This window comes from Caenorhabditis remanei, chromosome I (genome assembly GCF_010183535.1).
Source record: "Caenorhabditis remanei strain PX506 chromosome I, whole genome shotgun sequence".
NCBI classification, from domain to species: Eukaryota; Metazoa; Nematoda; class Chromadorea; order Rhabditida; family Rhabditidae; genus Caenorhabditis; species Caenorhabditis remanei.
The window spans coordinates 5761065-5779013 of record NC_071328.1 but is presented as its reverse complement, the minus strand read 5'-3'; the positions used below and the strand labels follow the sequence as shown (position 1 = coordinate 5779013).

Below are 17949 nucleotides of genomic sequence, written 5' to 3'. Positions count from 1 at the left end.
AAGGAAGCGGGGAGAAAAAAGCAAATAAAATTAATCAGAATCGTCATCAGAGTTGGCGGGAGCAATATCATTCTCATCAGAATCATCTGAAGGTGTCGCTTCTCTCGACGGCTTCTTTTTTGCCTTCTTCGGCTCTTCGTCAGAATCAGAATCGTCAGAGTCACTGATATGTTCCTTGGATTTGTATTTGGTTGGGGACGAAGTGGGTGCCTTCTTTGCTGGTTTGGCAGAAGTGGACGCAGAGGAAGATCCGCCGCCGTTCTTCTTGTACTCCTTCATCTCCGCCTCGTAACGGGCCTTGTCCTTGGCAGCTTTCTCTTCCCACTCCTAGAATTTGAACTGTTATTAAATTCTTCCTTTCTAGAAGTTTTCCGGTGAAAATATTGATAACAACATGCAAAGTTAATTAAAATCTACCTTCTTGTCATCGGATCCCATCTCTTTCCACTTGGCTCCTCCTTTCTTCGCCACATCAGCGACAGTATCTCCGTCCTCTTTGAACGACAACCGATTGGCTTGGAACCACAAAAAGTATGCAGTCGTCGCGCGTTTCGGTTCCAGTGGATCCTTCACTTTCTTCTCTTTTTTCTCTTTTCCGTTCTTTCCGAGTTTTGGCTTCATCGGTTCTCTCGACTTTTTGGTCTTCTCCGATTTCTTCTTCTTGTTGCCAGAATTCTCCTCATCTGGCTCCGATTCTCCTGTTCCACTCGCATCTTCTTCAGACCCAGAATCATATTCATCGTCTGGTTCACTTCCAGAACCTTCAGATGAGTCACGATCAACCTTTTGCTTCTTCAAGTCTTTATCCAAATCATAATCCTCATCAGTACTCACATCATCATCACTATTATCCTTTCCTCTTCCCTCTGCTGTAACTGTCGCCTTATACGGATCATGCTCCTCATCACTGCTATCCACGTCATTCTTTTTGTTGTCAATGCGTGTAGAATTGCGAATTTTGATGTCCTTCTTGTTCAAATAATCGAACAATTTCGCATTCTCTTCCTTTTCCATCGTATTGAACATCAACGATGATCCATTTTTCAGATCGACTTCGAAATCAAAAGTACGGGTGACTGTGCCAGCATCAGAACGAGCGAAATGACAAGAGCTGATCTCTTCGAATCGGATATACATCACTGGTTTATGAATGAACAAGAAACCCTTCTCCATTGGATACAGAAGTCCTGGATTCTGTTTGTGATTGCATTGAATGGCAGGTGTTCCACTATTTCCAATGAATCTTCCGGGTACCGTAACTTTGAGATTGCAAACAACTTTGAACAGAATTGAGACGTTCTCGTACAACGGTCCGTCCAAATCGCGCTTCAAATTGTTACCGTATTTCTCTTCGAGCTCACTGAAAACATAAGAATTATTATAGGATTCCAGATTTTCTCTCTTACTCAGTCAACGTGATCTCCATCTCCTGATCATCCTCCTTAACGAATTCGAACACCAGATAACTGTAACGAGTTTGTCCTTGACGAATTGGTGGATTCAGAGAGAGCACGAAATATACATGACGTCCATCTTTGTGTGGAACCAAGAACAAACGGTTGATCGATTTGACTGGAATTTTGTAGTCGTACGTTTTTCCGTGAAGAGCGATGCTTGTTGGGTACACCTGAAATCATTATTATCAATTAATTTCGACTCAAAAAATCGGCGTACTTTGATGTCATATCTGCCACGTGGCGTTGTGCACAGAATATCAGTGAGAAGAGTGATTGGCTGTTCAGTTTCAGCTTCGAGACCAGCGTACGCCAATACGGCTTTTTTGAACTCCTCCACTTTATCAGTCTCGTCTTCCATTTCTGGGTCAACTGGCATATAAAGTCTCATTTCCATCAGCGAGACTGAAATAACTAATCTACAGACACAGTGCAGAGGTAGAACTTCTACCTGGAATATTCTCATTCTGATGAAATTCCAGAATCGCCTCGTTCTTATTAGCTACACACTGTGAGACGTTAGTACATGGAATTTCGAAAAGCGGCTGTTTTTCCGATGAAAATAATATATTCTTTCCTTTCACTTCAGCATGTCCGTAGTTCCATCCTTTGATGAACAGATCAGATTGTACGATTCGAACATTCCAGTTAGAATCGGTGAATGAGTTAACTTTTTCGAAATCCTGAAATTCAGTTTTTGAATGGAAATTCCTAATTTAACCTTACTGAATCCTTGAATCCGCCCATACGTTGAGAAGAACCATCTTGCAGAGCAAACCGAATTCCTGGTTTGTTTCCCAACTTTTGCCACCGAATTCCCTTAATATCGCTCACTTGCACCTTCACTACCTTTTTGTCGCTTTTGAAGACTGCAGAAGTACCGTCGAATTTCAGGGTTCCCGGGATAAGAACTCCCATGTTTTCGAGAAAAACATTTGAGAACTCCAGGTCGGTCATACTGGAAAAATAGTAATGTTTAAAAGCGAATTGAGTCAAGAAAAGAGGAGATTGAGATAGTGTCGAGCCGTAAGAAGAAAATGAATGAAAATATAAAACATTAAAGAAAAAATCAGCAGAATTAACTGTACAAGTGCGAAAACGAGAGGGGAGCGGTTCAAAACATTCGAATTTCGTTTTGGCGCGAAAACGATACGGGGAAATGCCATGCGTCACTCCCTTTCTCTCTTTTCTATTGATGTCTACAAGTTCCCGCAAAGAGTGACCGCTGTTTGATCAGAAAACAGATGTATCAGAACAAAAGAAGGGGAAACTTAACTTTCACTGGTAAAACTGAAAAAAAAGGTTTTTTTAACACTTAAAAAAAAGATGTTTAGCTATCGCGAATTTAATTGTGTTAACTAGCAAAACAGAAATATTAACTTAAGTACGAGGCAGAAATTTGGAAAAAAGCTCTATAGAAAAAATAAAGAAAGGAAGAGAAAATGGCGCCTAAAATTAAACAATTTTATTTCCGGGTTACTGTATTTCTTTTCTGTGCAATGGTGCGTCATGTTCAACGTATTCAGTGTAAGCACCAATTAATTTTTGAATAATTTTTTTTCAAATTCGACAGCTTGTATCCCATTTTTTGCACGTTTTCAGAGTTATTTATATTTTCTTCAGTTAGAAATGTAGAAGAAAAATCTTATAAAATTTGCGTCAATTTTCTGCATTCCTGATTACCTCCTCCGCTTTTTTTCTTTCAGATTCGAATATAGTCCTACTTTTCAGATTTTACAGGCTTTGCCCTGTGTATATAGCACTCACTCACCAGACATGAGTCAGGAAGAGGTGCCTGGAGAGATTGCCGGAGACATTGCCATAGAAAAGGCCGAAAATACCGTACAAGATGACGTTGAAGCGAAGAACACTTCTGAAACGAAGAAAACGATTCCACCTATGCTGAACGTTGAAAAGGTCGATGTGGCGGCAGTTGGCGAGGTTTTTCTTAATGGTTATCAGTGGAAAACTGTTTTTTCAGAAATCCCCAGCTCCTGTGTCCGTTTACGATCTCTTCAAGAAGTATCAGAAGCCTGACGTGAAGTCCGACAGTGAAGACATGAATGTTGGCTTCGACCAACTGACAACAGACGAGAAGAACGGATTTCTTCGGAAACTCCAAATGTTGACCGTCGGAAACAAGAAGACACTCAAAGTCCCTGGCGAATCAACACCATCACCTGCTAGCCGCCTGCTGAAGAAATTCGTCCCATCGCGACGTCCATCAACTGAAAACAAATCATGCGAATCTCCAAGTCGCTTCAGCTTGTTCGGAAAATCCAATAAGAAGGCTCCTGAATTGGAAAGACCAATGAATGGAGGACAGCCAAGGAAGAAGTCAGCTCGACGGCTCAACTTCGGAAAAGAAATCGAAGAAAGAACTGAGACAGATTTTCAAAATAACCGTGTTGTAGCTGCGATGACTCGAGAATATGAGAAAATTGTGACGTTGAAGGGTGTCCCTGTTCCAATAAACAAGCCGCCACGTCAACAAGGCCCTCGTGGATCACTCGAGACTCCAACTGACTCGCCAGCGAAGACCGAAACTTCATCGATCTCTAAATCGTATGGTTCTGACTATCAGTCAAGTCGCGATCGCTACACTTCGATCAACGAAGATTCATTGACCAAGAAAAGAATTTCAACTCCAAATCGTGGCCAAGGACTTTCAAACCGCGACAATGCGACGTGGCACGGGGAACTTCCACCGAGAGACTACACAAGTCCAACTTTTTCGAGAAAGATTTTTGTTGGTGGTGTTCCATGGGATATCACCGAAGCTGCACTTAAGGATTCGTTTGGAGAATTCGGATCGTGTGCAGTTGAATGGCCGGGACATGAGGCACGTTATCGTAACGCGCAATCGAACACTGCTTCTCTGAATTTGAGAAATCAATCCAAGGTGAGTAATTTAGAACATGTTTGCTGAAATGATTCATGTTTATCAATCCATCTTCAGTATACCGGACAAGCTGCAACTGGGTACGTCTACATGATATTCGAAGATGAACGTGCTGTCGCATCACTGCTTCACGAGTGTTCACAAGAGATAGGAGGTGCTGGTGAATGGTATTTCAAGATAAGGGCTCAACGCTCGAAGTCGACTGAAATTCGCCAGGTAAGTCGAGCTGACACATGTTACTAGTAATTCGATGTTGTTACAGGTACAAATAATTCCATGGGTAACATCGGACTCTATGTTCTGCGAGGATGAATCTCTTCTCGAGGTTGGAATCGAGCCAAAACGAACCGTGTTTGTCGGTGCTCTACATGGGATGATGACTGCCCAAGTTCTTCATTCAATCATGGAAGACTGCTTCGGAAGTGTCGAATGTGTTCAGTTGGACACAGATAAGTTCAAGTATCCAATAGGAAGTGGACGTGTTACTTTCCGTGAACATGGCGCTTATTTCAAAGCTATAGAAATGGGATATCTGCATGTACATACCAGCAAGTTCCGCAAACGTGTCCAGATAGATCCGTTCCTTGAGAGTACCAACTGTATGGTGTGCACTACTGAGTTGGCTCACTGTTTCTGTCGCAACCGCAATTGTTTCAAGTATTACTGTCACACTTGTTGGGCTGTCGACCATGGCCATGGCCATGACGGCGAAGTTCACGTTCCAGTCATTGTACCATCATCGGCTTCGAAAGCTTTCTCAGGACCAAATCGTCGATCGCACTTGTCAAGCAACTCGCCTTCAAAACCGGCATCTCTCATGAGCTCATCAAATTCTCAAGTGGCGCACATGGTTTCTCCAGGTAACTTCAGTTTAAAGAAAAATTTAGTAAGTGAATTTTTTAAGCTTATCCAGTATTGGTTGGAGCTCCAGCTCAAAATTTATCCGCACTCTATGGCTACATCCAAAATAGCCAACAGATGATGATTACTCCTGCTGCTGTTTACGAGCCACCGATGACTCCATCTCCGAATGAGATGAAGAGAAGAAGCTTCCCCGAGTTTCAGCCACAGCCGACTGTGTTCTTCAATTCGACTCCAATGATGACGCCACAGAAGGGTTGGTAAACACTATTCTGATAATTGGAATTCACAATGTGTCTTTTGGTAGCCTGCATTGCAATATTAATTTTCCAGGTGTACCTTGCTCCGACGGTAGTGCTGTTCCTGCCTACTACGCCAACTCAGCAGCCTTTCTGACTCCACCATCCTCATATTACAATTCTCCAAGTCACTCGACTTCCAGCAACCTCTCTCCACAGCAACCGCAACAATATTACGGCGCTAACCTCTACTATGGCTATATGCCTCAAATGTCATATGATGGAGGACCAAATCAATCTGCTATGCATCTTCCCCACACCCCTAACTACCAACAATAAAATAGATTCCCCTATCCCTTCCCTGGTCCTCTCTGTGAATCCTGTTTAATCTGTGCAATTGTTAATTATCGCCTATCCCCCCAGAATGCTGTAAGTTGCTTCATGTTTTCCCCTTCCCCATCTGTTCTTTTTTAACTTTTGTTTTTTTGTTTTTTGTTCGCTGTTCTAACTTCCCTTCCCTTTCCCATTGCCTCTGAAATAGTATCTGATGCCATATTCTTCTTCCATGACCTGAAGTGTCCCCTCAAGATTCCATTCATATGCCATTTCATCTCCCATGACCCCATCCCTGTAATTGTTTATTGTAGTTTGTAGTCGTCGTCTTCTCAGTATGTTTTACCCGGCGAGTTAGATGTACACGAATGTAAAGGTAACGTTTTATCTTTTTTATCCTTATTTTTATCTTATTGCAATCACTGCTCAACCCTCCCCTCTCTCCCTACCTACTTTTCATAATTTTTAAATTTATACCATTCTCCTATTGCACCTGTATAATCATTGCTTGTCGGGATATAATATGATGTGTTTGGATAGCAAACTTTTATTATAAGCATCGATTTCAGAAAAAAATAAAACCGTGACGGACCCGTTTTGAGTACATGAATAATGGAGAGGTAGAAATAACAACAGAGATAAGAAGTGAGGTATATTAAAAAGGTCTCCAAATAGTAGGTGAGGAACTATTTGAAGAGGTTGTTGACATATTCCGACGTCGTTTCGAAGGGATCGATTCTGGAGTCTCTTGAATCAAGTTTATTGCCGAAGATGGAAGTTTAGTGGGAGGTCGAGGAGAAGTTGAGGTGCCACGTGTCCGATCATGAGAATTCGGAGTAATGAAGACAGATGGAGACGAGAGACAAGTAGAGACGTTGAGGGATACTGAAAATAAGAATGTTAGAAGGATGAGAAGAATATGAAATATCAACCATTCTCTTGTTCCATTTTCCGTTTTGGCGTTCTCATAGAATCCGCGTATATTTTCCAGATTGCTGCGGAAGAGTGACTGGGAGTTAGAAGTGGAAGAGGGAAATGTCTGAAACTAAATATTTCTGATTTTGAAAAATGAAAAAGGATATCTTACGGTAGAGTGGGAGTCATAGGTAGCGGCCACCACGGAGGAGGAATCATCGACAGTGTCGGAGCAGGCGAGGGGAGCATTTCCGACGGGAAAATCGTCGAAGCTTGCGGTTCTGAAGGCCGTTTTGGACTGGGTTTCGGAATTCTCGCATCACGTGGACCGTCTACAGTAACCTGTAAAAGTTTAGAATGATTTCATTTTTTTTTGCTTCCGGTGTGTGTATGCCAAAATAAGTAAACCTGATAACGAAGATATTTTTCAATTATTAATATCATTTTACAATTTATTTCATCAAAAAACAAGTGTAGAAGGCAACTTGTTTGATGAGACACATTGCGATGATGTGGTTGGTTATAATCAGATAAGATGGGGAGGGAGTACGGTAGTGGAAAAAATAAGAAAAGGGAGAGGGAGAGACAGTTTGTCTGTTATGGACACCTTGTGACTTCCGGCGAGAAAAAATAATCAATTTTGGATTTTTGTGGTGTAAAGGTTACGGTAGCTACGCCCCGTAGGATTGGATTTCTAGGCCATGGATATATCAACACGGCACATCTCTTACAACTGCGCTCCATCGAAATGCTTTCGAAAAAAGTCTCTTTTTTTCTAGGTCTCTCAATTTCACACTCAATTTTCTTCGGTTTCTTTAGAACTCGGTTGTAAGAAGCGTGCCGTGCTAATAGCTCGCCTAGAAAACGTCTCTAAGCTTGTTAATCGATGAGAATTCAGATTGGTGGCCTAGATTTTTCTTAATGTGGTTTTTAGGCCACAAAAGAACTAGTCTCACCAGGTTACTGTAACTAGAAGGCTAACTTACAGTGATGGCCTAGAAAAGTCTATTTTAGAAAACTAGTCCTCCGGGCCTAAAGTAATTCAGCTCAGACTGTCTGAATGCCTAAGATGATAGGTTGATGACCTAGGTTTTGGAAATTTGATATTCATGTAGGTCAAAGTCTATAGATGAATTTTTATTTTCGGTTCGTGGAATTCTGAGTAAAGAAGTATGGAATTCAGAGTACGATACACCGATGCTAGAAGTCAGATTTGGATTCAGAAATGTGTAGACTACCGTACTGTGTTCCCTCATCCCTGAATCTCAAATTCTCGGTTTCTGAATCCCCCTCCCATCCCATCCTCTTCCACATATCCCCCGTCAAATCCATTCCCCCCACTCACCTTGATCACATTTTTGACGGTGGCCACCATCATCGGCGACGAGTGTATAACGATTGTCAAATGGAATTTTCGGCCTGCAAAAGAGGAAAAAAGCAAGATGAAATGTGCCAGTTTTATTAGGAGCCGCCCGGATGGATTCGCGGCTTTTTCAATTCAGAAGACATGGGGGAGAATCCAATAAAATGCGGGCGTTTATCGCGCATTTTTATGTTTCGCCGACACATTTTTTATCGAGTGTTCGAGTGTTCCGGGGGGACGAAATGCGGCTCCGGTCAGACGGAACTTCAGGTATTCTGTCCCAATTTTTATTGGGCTTTATTAGATTTTATGGGGTGGCGCCTGGCGAGATGTGTCTGTCTGTGTGTCTGTGTGGTGGTCTAAGCCTTTGGAGTATGAGGACTAGTTTTCGCAGAATGGGATTTCTAGGCCAAAGAGCGTTGTCTGTTCCTCTGTATGTCCGAATCTCCGGAAATGGGCGGTACCTCAAAAGAATGTTGCCATACAAGTTGTGGTCTTGTTATCTAACATTTCTGAATTGTTTTTGTGAAAAATTTTGAAACTTTTTTCCAAATTTGTTGGAATGCGGATGGGCGGATGAGTCAAAAGAGTTGGGACACTGATTAGAATAGGAAGAAAACTGGAGAGAAGATACTGATAAAAAAAGAGAAAATGGGTGGTTTTGTGGAGAGTTGGAGTAATGAAAAAGAGAGATACGGTAAGTTGGCATTTTGAGAAGAATGGAAAGTTGAAGGGAAATTCGAATTTTATTGGTTTATGAAGACGATAAAAATATGTGTTTAGATGGGAATCTTTGGTTTTTAGGGAGGAGGGGAGAAATACGAATTGTGGTATTTTGAGAGGAGGGATTCCCTCGAAATTCAGAATTGGGGATCGATATTTCAAAATTGAGGATTCAGAATCCAGGAGCCGGAATTGGAGAATTCGGGGTTAATGAAAAAAGAAGAATGATGATTTCGAAACTTCACGATGAGTTGGAATTTTAAAGTTCAAGCTAATGGACTATGAGTTTTAGATTGAATACTGAGAATTCCAATTTTAGGAGTTAGGATCTCAAGTTTAAAATTCAGAATTTGTCGTTTCGTGAAAATTCCGATTTGATTATGGAAGTCGCGAACCTAGATTCTGAATCCAAAATCTGGGCTCAAATGTAAAAAATTGAAGATTCAGAATTGAAGTTTTTGAACAGAACCACATGGAGCGAGCTTCGGAATTATGGATTCAGAACTAAAAATTCTAATTTCTGGGTTCTAGGTGTAAGATAAAAATTCAGAATTTGCAAAATGAGATTCAGTTAGAATAGAGCGTTTAGAACTCTGAGAAATCCAATTCTGGAACCTAGACCAGCATTTCATGTTTAGAGCTTTAAAAATCAGAAATTAGGGAAAATGATCCCATGACTTAACATTCAATGTTCAATATTCTGAATTCTTAAAAAAAACAGAAAACCTGTGACATTCTCTCCCCACATTCCATTCAACTTTCTCCCTCCCTCTCTCTTCCAATTACTTCTTCTTCTTCTTCTTCTTCTTCCTCTTTTCCATTCCAACCAATTGCGATACTTACAGTATCTGCCTCCAAAACTAACACAAAAGTAACATCTTTTCTCAACAGCGGTCATCATCAAAAACCCGCTTTCTCTTGTTTTCAGTCCTTCTCCGCTTTTTTCTTCCCGCCCGCAAGGTCTTTTTTGTCTTCGAAGATTTCTGAAGACTCACCTCGACCGGACCGCCCGACAAACCGCAAATCGTTGAATTTGGCCACCTGGCGATGCACTTTTGCTTTTTCGTTCCGAACTTCTTCACAAGGTTTCTCGTCGTTTCCAGCCCATATTGATACTGTAAAAAGAACAAATTGAGATTTCAATTTTATTATTTCCATACCTTCTGTATTATCTGGAACAGGTGTCAACAGTACCACATAGAATGGTTCCTGAAATGATTTATTCGATCTCCAGTGTTTCGGAAGTGCCGTGTATAGAATGTTGGGGGATGAGGATTTCTGAAATTTCGCATTTATTTTATTCTTCACCTTTTTAATTTAAATAAAAACTTTAAAATTCTGCAAAAGTGTTTTTAGAAAATGTTTGCCAACTAGGACAACTCCAACTTATTTATTTCGACACATCACTATTACTTCCCATCTCTTAACCGAATAGAAGATACAGTAACCCAGTTTGCATTTCAACTCGAAAATGATAAGGAGAACTTTCAAACCGCAGAGAAAAATGGTGAAATGATTATTAGAGACATCGAAGCAAACAATTGTAGGAATAGTGGGAACGAAATATTTGAAACTTGCAAACAAAAACTGTATCGTTTGAACGAGGTGAACTTTTTGAAATGGAAAAAATAATTAAAATTTGAAGCGAGTTTGAACCTAGAATTGTGAGCTTATGAGTCAAAATGGGGCCTGTTGCGCCACACGGACACAACAAAAAACCTGCAGGTTATGATTAAGATGATTTTGTGGTCGCAGGTGGCAGTTATGCTCATTGATCAGATGGTCCACTCGGCTCACAATCTTACACTTTTTTGGTTGAAACTCAAATCTTATTTATTTCTCATAAACTATCAGACTCTAATTCAGGACGACAAACCTCTAACGTCTTCGCTGGCACCGGTTGCTGTTCAATAAAATTCCGAACATGGTGATAGACGTTGGCCATCTGGAGACAGCTCCTGCCGAAATCTAAAAAGATTAAAAAATGAAAAAAGTGAAGGGAACATGAAGTGTCAAAACATAAAGAGACACTCGTGCAACCGCAAAGAAAATGAATTGATAAACATCAAAATGCTCTCGAGTGGCACTACTGATAAAGCGGAAGTGTGGTTAGGAGAGGAGGAGAAGACGAAGTGGGAGGAGGGTTTCATAGAATACAACACAGGAAGAACGAGAAGAAGAAGTAGGTGGGGTCGTGTGGAATTGCGAATTCCAGGAGAGGAAGTACAATTAAAAAACAGTTAACGAACAAACAATTTCAGAAATTTCTTGGGAGTGCCGGAGTTGAACTCATTCAACCGGCTGCTTGATGTGGGAGCAATTCATAATTGAATAAGAGAAGCTTCTTCTCAGAACAACTCTCTCCTCTCTGTCCACATATACCATTTCAAATCGGGTAAAAGAGCGTGTGCGGCTTGAAAGGTGTTGGCGGGCGGTAGATGGGACGAAAAGATAAAAGACAGGTATACTGAAAGAAGGGAAAAGAAAGACAGAGAGTGGCTAAAGGACCGCAAAAAATTGGTGGGTGGAATGAAATGAAAAGTGACGAAACGATTGGAGTGGAAACGGTAGAAGGGGAAAGGGGAGCGATGAGTGAGGTAAACGAGGGAGAGGGTCATCTGGAGAGTGAGTGAAAATTGCGGTTTTCGGAGATTAGAAAAAGGGACAATTTTTTGAAATGGAAATGAAATTAAGAGGTCAAATGGAGACAAGGGACACGTGTCAGGGATGATAGTGGTTGAGAAATATGGACACACATAGAGATAGATCCACATAAAATTTTCGGAATATCAAGAAAAACGCGCCCACGATACGCCAGTTAGAATTTTCTTAATTCAGAAAGTCCAGAGTCACCTTGCAAGGGATTTCCTGAAATCCCGCCTAATCATATGCCTATAAACTTCTGAGATTCCATATATTGAAAAGTGAGTCAAGGTTCCGCGTGGAGTCTTGGGAATTAGAATTCTTCGTATGTTATAGAACCAGTATAGAGATAAAGTTTAGTTTTTTACAGTGGACTATTTTGATGTATATCTTCGCCCTAGAAAGATATTATTCAAGAACCAAAGACTCAAGCTGAAAACTCTCAACTTATATCGGCACAATATAGTCAGGTATAGTTTCTAACAGACGAATTTTATTATACATCAGACCTCGATCTACATCTTTTCTAATTGAAGTTTTTGTACGAGCTACTCCTAGAGATTTGTGGTACAGGAAAAAAAGCTTGCACTATTATCGACATCAAGGGAACACGAGAAAACTGAAACAAACGTACGATGTGAGAAGCTGTCACAGACTTTTCATTTTTTGATATGATATAAAACAAGTCTAGAGCTACATTTTCATAGTTAAAAACGTTTTTGAACAAATAACATTTGGAGAGATATGAAGCTTTGAAACCAATTGCCTTCGTTGGCACTGTCCACGTGCCTCTGGCTGTATCTCTTCAGGGAAAGTGGTACAAAACAGTTGTCAACTACAGAAATATAAACAGATGTTTGCTCTATAACATATCACAAAATGAGTTTTTGATGATACCGTGACCCGATCTTAAAGTCAATACTGCAAAGAGCAGAAAACTACGGACCTCCAGTCACACAGACAGATAAGCTTAACCCATAGATCATATTTAAAGTGAAAAAGAAGGACTCCCTCACTGGAAAAGGACAGTTTTAAATCAGATCCGAAGTGAGGACGAACGGCCGCCATTCGCGGATGATGGGTGTTTCGCGGTTGTTTTGAGGCAACGACACGCCAGATGCGATAACGGAATATCCGAGGAAAAGTGAACGGAGAGGGGAGGATGTGCCCAAGATACAGATCTTTTCTCTCTCTCTCTTCAATTCAGCTGAGTGAGGAACAAAATGAACATGAATGACAGAGTACTATATCATAGAAGGACAAGCTGCGGAGACGACGGCGACCCACACGATTTGAAGTGGAGATTTCATCGGAATTTTGAATTTATGAAGAGGTGCGGAGGGATGAGAAAAGGGGGAACAATCTACATTTGAATTTGATGCGGTAAGGAAAGCGTTCGGGACTCTGGAGCACACTTATGGATCTACCCACGAAGAAAACTTGTACCATTTAATGCAATTTAATTCTATTCACGAATGCAATTTAATGCATTTTTTGCATTTTTGTGCCATAAAAATGCATTATTTTGCGTTCGTGGGTAGGCAAGTTTTCTTCCTGGGTAGATCCATTAGGCACTGCGATATCTTGACGCTGTGAAAACTGCTCCGAAGACGTGGCGACAGAGATAGTATTGGTGAGGAACGAGGAATGGTTAAAGAGCAAAGACTGGTTTCTGGTTTCTGGTTTGGGACCCCTGTTTCATGAGTTGGTACAGGATTTTCAAGTATGAATAAATAAAGTGGGGGGTACTGTAGCTGCGAATTGGAAACAGAATACATAAGTCATATAAATAAAAGCTTTAAGATTTTTGACACAGTTTTAAGCGCCAACACATTCGCAGTTTGAAAATTGGCTTCACTTTTAAAAACTACAGTAACCTTTAAATTTAAATTTATGAGTTACTACTGAAACCCATGTTCAGGATATTGTTGAAATTAGTTAACTTAGAGAATACGTTCTGTGGTCACGAGTTTTCCCTATTTTTGTTCTAAAGGGTCTACATTATTGTAGTAGACAACTTGCTAGCATGATTACTTTCCGAAAAGTTACGACTCAAAATTAGAGGGAGGAATGAAACTTCTAAATCTTGATTGGTAATAAGTAAGTTTGCCAAAATCTTCTGGATTTTTGCATCAAAAGAATTACACTTCAATTTTCCAGAGATCACAACTCTCCAAGGAACTCTCGAACAGAAAATATGTCAACTGCAAAAATTTAGATCGAAACTTGAGCTATAACATATCGGAAGGTTGAAAAAATGGAGGATCCCGTAACTCTCTATCAAAAATCCTTTATGCTCAAAATAAAAAAAAAACGAGTAAAAAAGCGACATGTGACATTACAGACATTTAGACAAAATAACAATAAACCCAAACTTCTTCTTCTATCTAACCCCTTCCATCTCCCTCCGTTTCCCCGCACTTCCCCTTATTACCGTACCCCCCGACTCCGCCCACTTTCTCAAAAGGGTGTCATGCAGGAGGACTGTGTCTATGTCGGTGGATAATGAATGTTTCCACCACCATCTCGCCAAACCATCTTGTTCATTTCTTCTCTTCTTTCGCCCCTGTTATGATGCGTCGTCGATTGCCATCTACATATACATACATAACCGGGTGAAGAAGGATGGAAAATGAAGGAATGATGGGGGGTGCATAGCGAAGAAGGAGAAGATGGGGTGAACACTTTGGGAGATGATCAGGGTTGTGGTAGGAAAGTTGAAAATATTTCAGATTTTCAGAAGAATAATCAAGACAGAGGGAGTTATCCGAAAAGCAAGCACTGATAAGATTTAGAGACATTTCGGCGCTTGAGAATTATTAAAATTCAAAAGTAAACATGACTTGCATTCTGTAAGAATCGTGAAACTCGCGAAGGTGGTTATCGAAATGTGGATGTTTAATATTTTAAATCTAGATCAGGGATTTTGTAATTGAAATTTTTTTTGGTAAGATCCTTTCCTATCAGCTGATGAAAGATGTGGTGGACAGAGAAACATGCAGATAGTTTCTAAAAGATTCCCAAGACATCTTGTTAACTAAAAACGCATAAATTTAGATTTCCTTTTCAAATTTGTCTTCAGCTTTCGTAGCAACAACAGGTTGTTTAGGAAAATTCTTTGCTTCACTTCTTCATAAAACTTGAGATATTTCATACGGTATCCCCAAAAGATAATTTTTCAAGAGTAAAACTTTCGAAAAGGCGGTTGCTCGTAATTTGTTATCAGAACCACAGTTTTCAAATAAAAATGTCCAATTTCCGCTACGATTTCTTAGCTACAGTAACGCTATTGTAACACTTTCTAAATAAAAGCTGTTAACTTTGAAAATGTAGATAGACGTCCACAGTCCACCATACTTGTCAAATCACGGGCCGGCCCGCGGGCCGGCCCGGGCCGGGCCGGGCCCTCGGAAAATTTCAGGGCCCGGGCCGGCCCGCAGGGCCCGCAGCAAGCTTTTTTTTCAATATTTTGACGGGCCGGAAGATTTTTTTAGCGGGCCCGGCCCGTGACAAGTATGCAGTCCACATGTATCAAACTACCATACCTATCGAGGCCAAGGTTACTGTACAATTAGATTACGATAGGTACAGTAACCCAAATTCTTCAGTCAATTGTCAAAACTCTAAAGAGAACAATCACATTAAAATTGAATAGGGTCATGAACTAAAAACTGATAGTCCTGGCGGGGACACACCCACGAGGGTTACTGTAGCTAAGAAATTGTAGCGAAAATTGAATATTTTACATGAAAACTGGGCAATGATAATAAATTACGAGTAACTGCAATTTCGAAAGTTTTACTCCTGTTTGAAAAAATTTTTTTGGATACCGTATGAAATGTTTCAAGTTTTATGAAGAGTTAAAGCAAAGAATATTTCGAAACAACCTAAAAAATTCAATAATACATATAAACAAGATTGGTTTTTATGAACACAATCTCATTATGATCTACCTGAATTAATTAATTACCCAATTAAGAATCCGAAACATATCCCCACTCATCAAAAAAAAATCGGCCAAAAAACCCCAGAAAATCAATCATTCCGAATTGCACAACAACTCGAATAAACCCAGTGACACCACAGGTGAAAACCCCAGTAAAAAGTGGGCGGAGTCTTCAACTTCTTCTTCTTTCTTTTTCTTTTTCTTTCATCCCATTCGCCGCCTTTCGTCTACGTGTCATAAAATTTGGCCACAACTCGTCTCGCTTCCTATCTCTATCGTCAGTATGTTGGCTCCTCTTCTTGTCAGCTGCAGAAGACAGTTGTTGTGGCTGAAGGAGGGGGACCCTCGAGGTTGGATTTGATCAGTGGTGGTGTGGTATCTGAATCCTCTTCTTCTCTCCAACTTGAATCACCTCCTCCTTCCCTCTCCTGAAGCCACATCGATCACCGTCCAACCGCTATCAGTTCTGACAAACGGGTGGAAGCGGAGAAATGGGAAGGAATCGGAAGAAGATTGAGAGAGAGAGGGTACTTGTTGCTACTACATTTATTGCATTGTCTCTGACACTACTTGTGATATATTGGAGTGAAAAGAGTTGGGGTGAGAAGGCTGATAACACGAAATTGTCACACTTCGGGGGCTCTCCGTGGGCCAGGAATCATGGTTTTTAGATGTTTGATAGCTGGCGTGCCTGAGACGCTTTTTTGTTTGAGTCATAAGATTTTTATGCAATTTGGTGCTGAAAAGCTCAGATGCTCGGAGGAGTCGGAATCTGGAGCAAGAAAAGATATTCGAAACCCGTGGTTCGCAAAAAAAGGGTAGAGTCCTTAATCAGAACAGTAATACTACTGATACAAATCAAAACCGTTGAATATGGGCCTACGTTCCCAAATATAACGTTCACGCAGCTCTCACTAGTCAGTCGATTCTGATAAGAACCCAGTCTGATCCGGGCGGTTCCGATTAGAAACAGAACCGAATGGTGCACGGGCGTTTTGAGTAAGTGAACTTCGTTTCAAGTCGTTGAGTCTGTCTGTATCTTTGAGTATCCAGATGACTTTATTAGTAGATTCGGAATCTATGAAAATAGACACGAGGTGTGGGAATTGGAACAGATCTATAGATATACAGTACCGGCCAAAAATATATCATATTTTGCCTTTTTCAGTTGAAAATGCACAACTTTGAGAGTGTTTCATGGTAATACTGATTGTCCCATCAAGTAGATTTTTAATGAGTTATACAGAGCAAAAGTAGAGCTTTATTTTTAAAGTTGACAAATTTCTTTTTGCGAACACTCCCTAGAAAGTTATGTTCATTTTAAATAGACAGCTCAAAAATCGCACTGTTTTGCACTGAAATTGGTCGATTTGAGGGAGATATTACTTTGTCGAGATGTAACTTGCTAAGAAGCGTCCGTACAAAAAGTTAACAACTACAAAAATGAAGCTCCACTTTTGATCTGTATAATTCATTTAAAATATACTTGATGAGATAATCAGTATTACCATGACACACTCTCAAAGTTGGACATTTTCAACTGAAAAAAGCAAAACTTAATACACGTTTGAGCGTTATTGTATGCGTTGAAAGTTTTGTTTTCTGAGAATTTTTCAGAATTTTCAGCAAAATCCATTTTCTATCCGAAAGCCACTTGTCCAGATCTTCAAGATTGTTTGTCTGTGAGCATTTGTGTCTTACGGTATTCTGAGATTGCGCTAGGTTTATCTGGCGCGCCTTTGACGTGTTTGTTCTTTTTCTATCGCGAGTTCGAGTGGGTATGTAAATTTTGATGTTAACCGATTATTTTTCTACTTCCCATATATTTCTGCGACTGCTTCATGCTCATTGTCATCTACCACCAACAATCTTCTTATTTCCACTTCTCCATTCATTTCCTGTCGTATTAATCTGTCGTTTTGAAGCAGTGAAGTATCCCATTAAATAATTCGAAACAGCCTCTCCACCCCAATATCAATCGGCGTCAGGCGTGCTCCTCCTGTCGGTCAGATATCACACGAAGAATTGGAGGGAGACCGCCGGATACAATGAGATGACAACGAGTGAAAATAGCAAATGTTGTGGTTGTTAACGTGTGTACACACTCCCCACACACACACACATAGCTATCCAGGACTCACTCAATTGATACATTTCCGAAATTTTGTTTTCCGGGTGAAAAGAAACGTAGGGATAAATAGGTGGAAGTTTATCAATATAACAGCATGTGGCAATGGGGTGGGGATTCTGGGTTGAAAGCGGGAAAAAGAAGCAATGAATACCGATAAAACTACCGGATACTGTAAAAGATATAATCGCAGAAAAATTAGAAAAAAAGAAATCGGATGAGAGTTGCATTTCAGCGATATAAATAGAAAGCTTTGGAAAGTCGAATTTCGGTAAGAAAACTCAATGAAAACCAGGACATTGTCTTCATTCTGCTAAATTTTTCAAACATTTCCGACCTGTAATTCGGTCACAAAATTACTAATTTTGTATCGAAATCCTAGAAAATCTTTCAAAGAATTCTCAATTGTTAATTGCCTGAAAAACAACTCAAATTCGAAAAA

At 40.3% G+C, this 17949-nt stretch overlaps 3 protein-coding genes across 3 annotated transcripts; 1 reads left to right on the top strand and 2 right to left on the bottom strand.

Moving 5' to 3' along the window:
- Window positions 1-30: 30 nt before the first annotated feature.
- Window positions 31-2411, bottom strand: GCK72_001004 (uncharacterized protein; the record flags this gene model as incomplete). Its single annotated transcript, XM_003111400.2, has 6 exons — window positions 31-327; window positions 418-1360; window positions 1407-1627; window positions 1675-1859; window positions 1906-2137; window positions 2181-2411. The coding sequence occupies 6 exons, from the start codon at window positions 2409-2411 to the stop codon at window positions 31-33; spliced, it is 2109 nt and encodes a 702-aa protein (XP_003111448.2).
- An 819-nt stretch (window positions 2412-3230) lies between these two features.
- Window positions 3231-5795, top strand: GCK72_001003 (uncharacterized protein; the record flags this gene model as incomplete). Its single annotated transcript, XM_053722799.1, has 6 exons — window positions 3231-3386; window positions 3436-4356; window positions 4414-4572; window positions 4619-5216; window positions 5261-5473; window positions 5551-5795. 6 exons carry the CDS (start codon window positions 3231-3233, stop codon window positions 5793-5795), a joined length of 2292 nt encoding a protein of 763 aa, XP_053591444.1.
- Window positions 5796-6444: 649 nt separating this feature from the next.
- On the bottom strand, window positions 6445-10735 carry GCK72_001002 (uncharacterized protein; the record flags this gene model as incomplete). Its single annotated transcript, XM_003111085.2, has 7 exons — window positions 6445-6674; window positions 6722-6828; window positions 6877-7046; window positions 8050-8123; window positions 9786-9905; window positions 9951-10068; window positions 10667-10735. The coding sequence occupies 7 exons, from the start codon at window positions 10733-10735 to the stop codon at window positions 6445-6447; spliced, it is 888 nt and encodes a 295-aa protein (XP_003111133.1).
- Between the last annotated feature and the right edge of the window lie 7214 nt (window positions 10736-17949).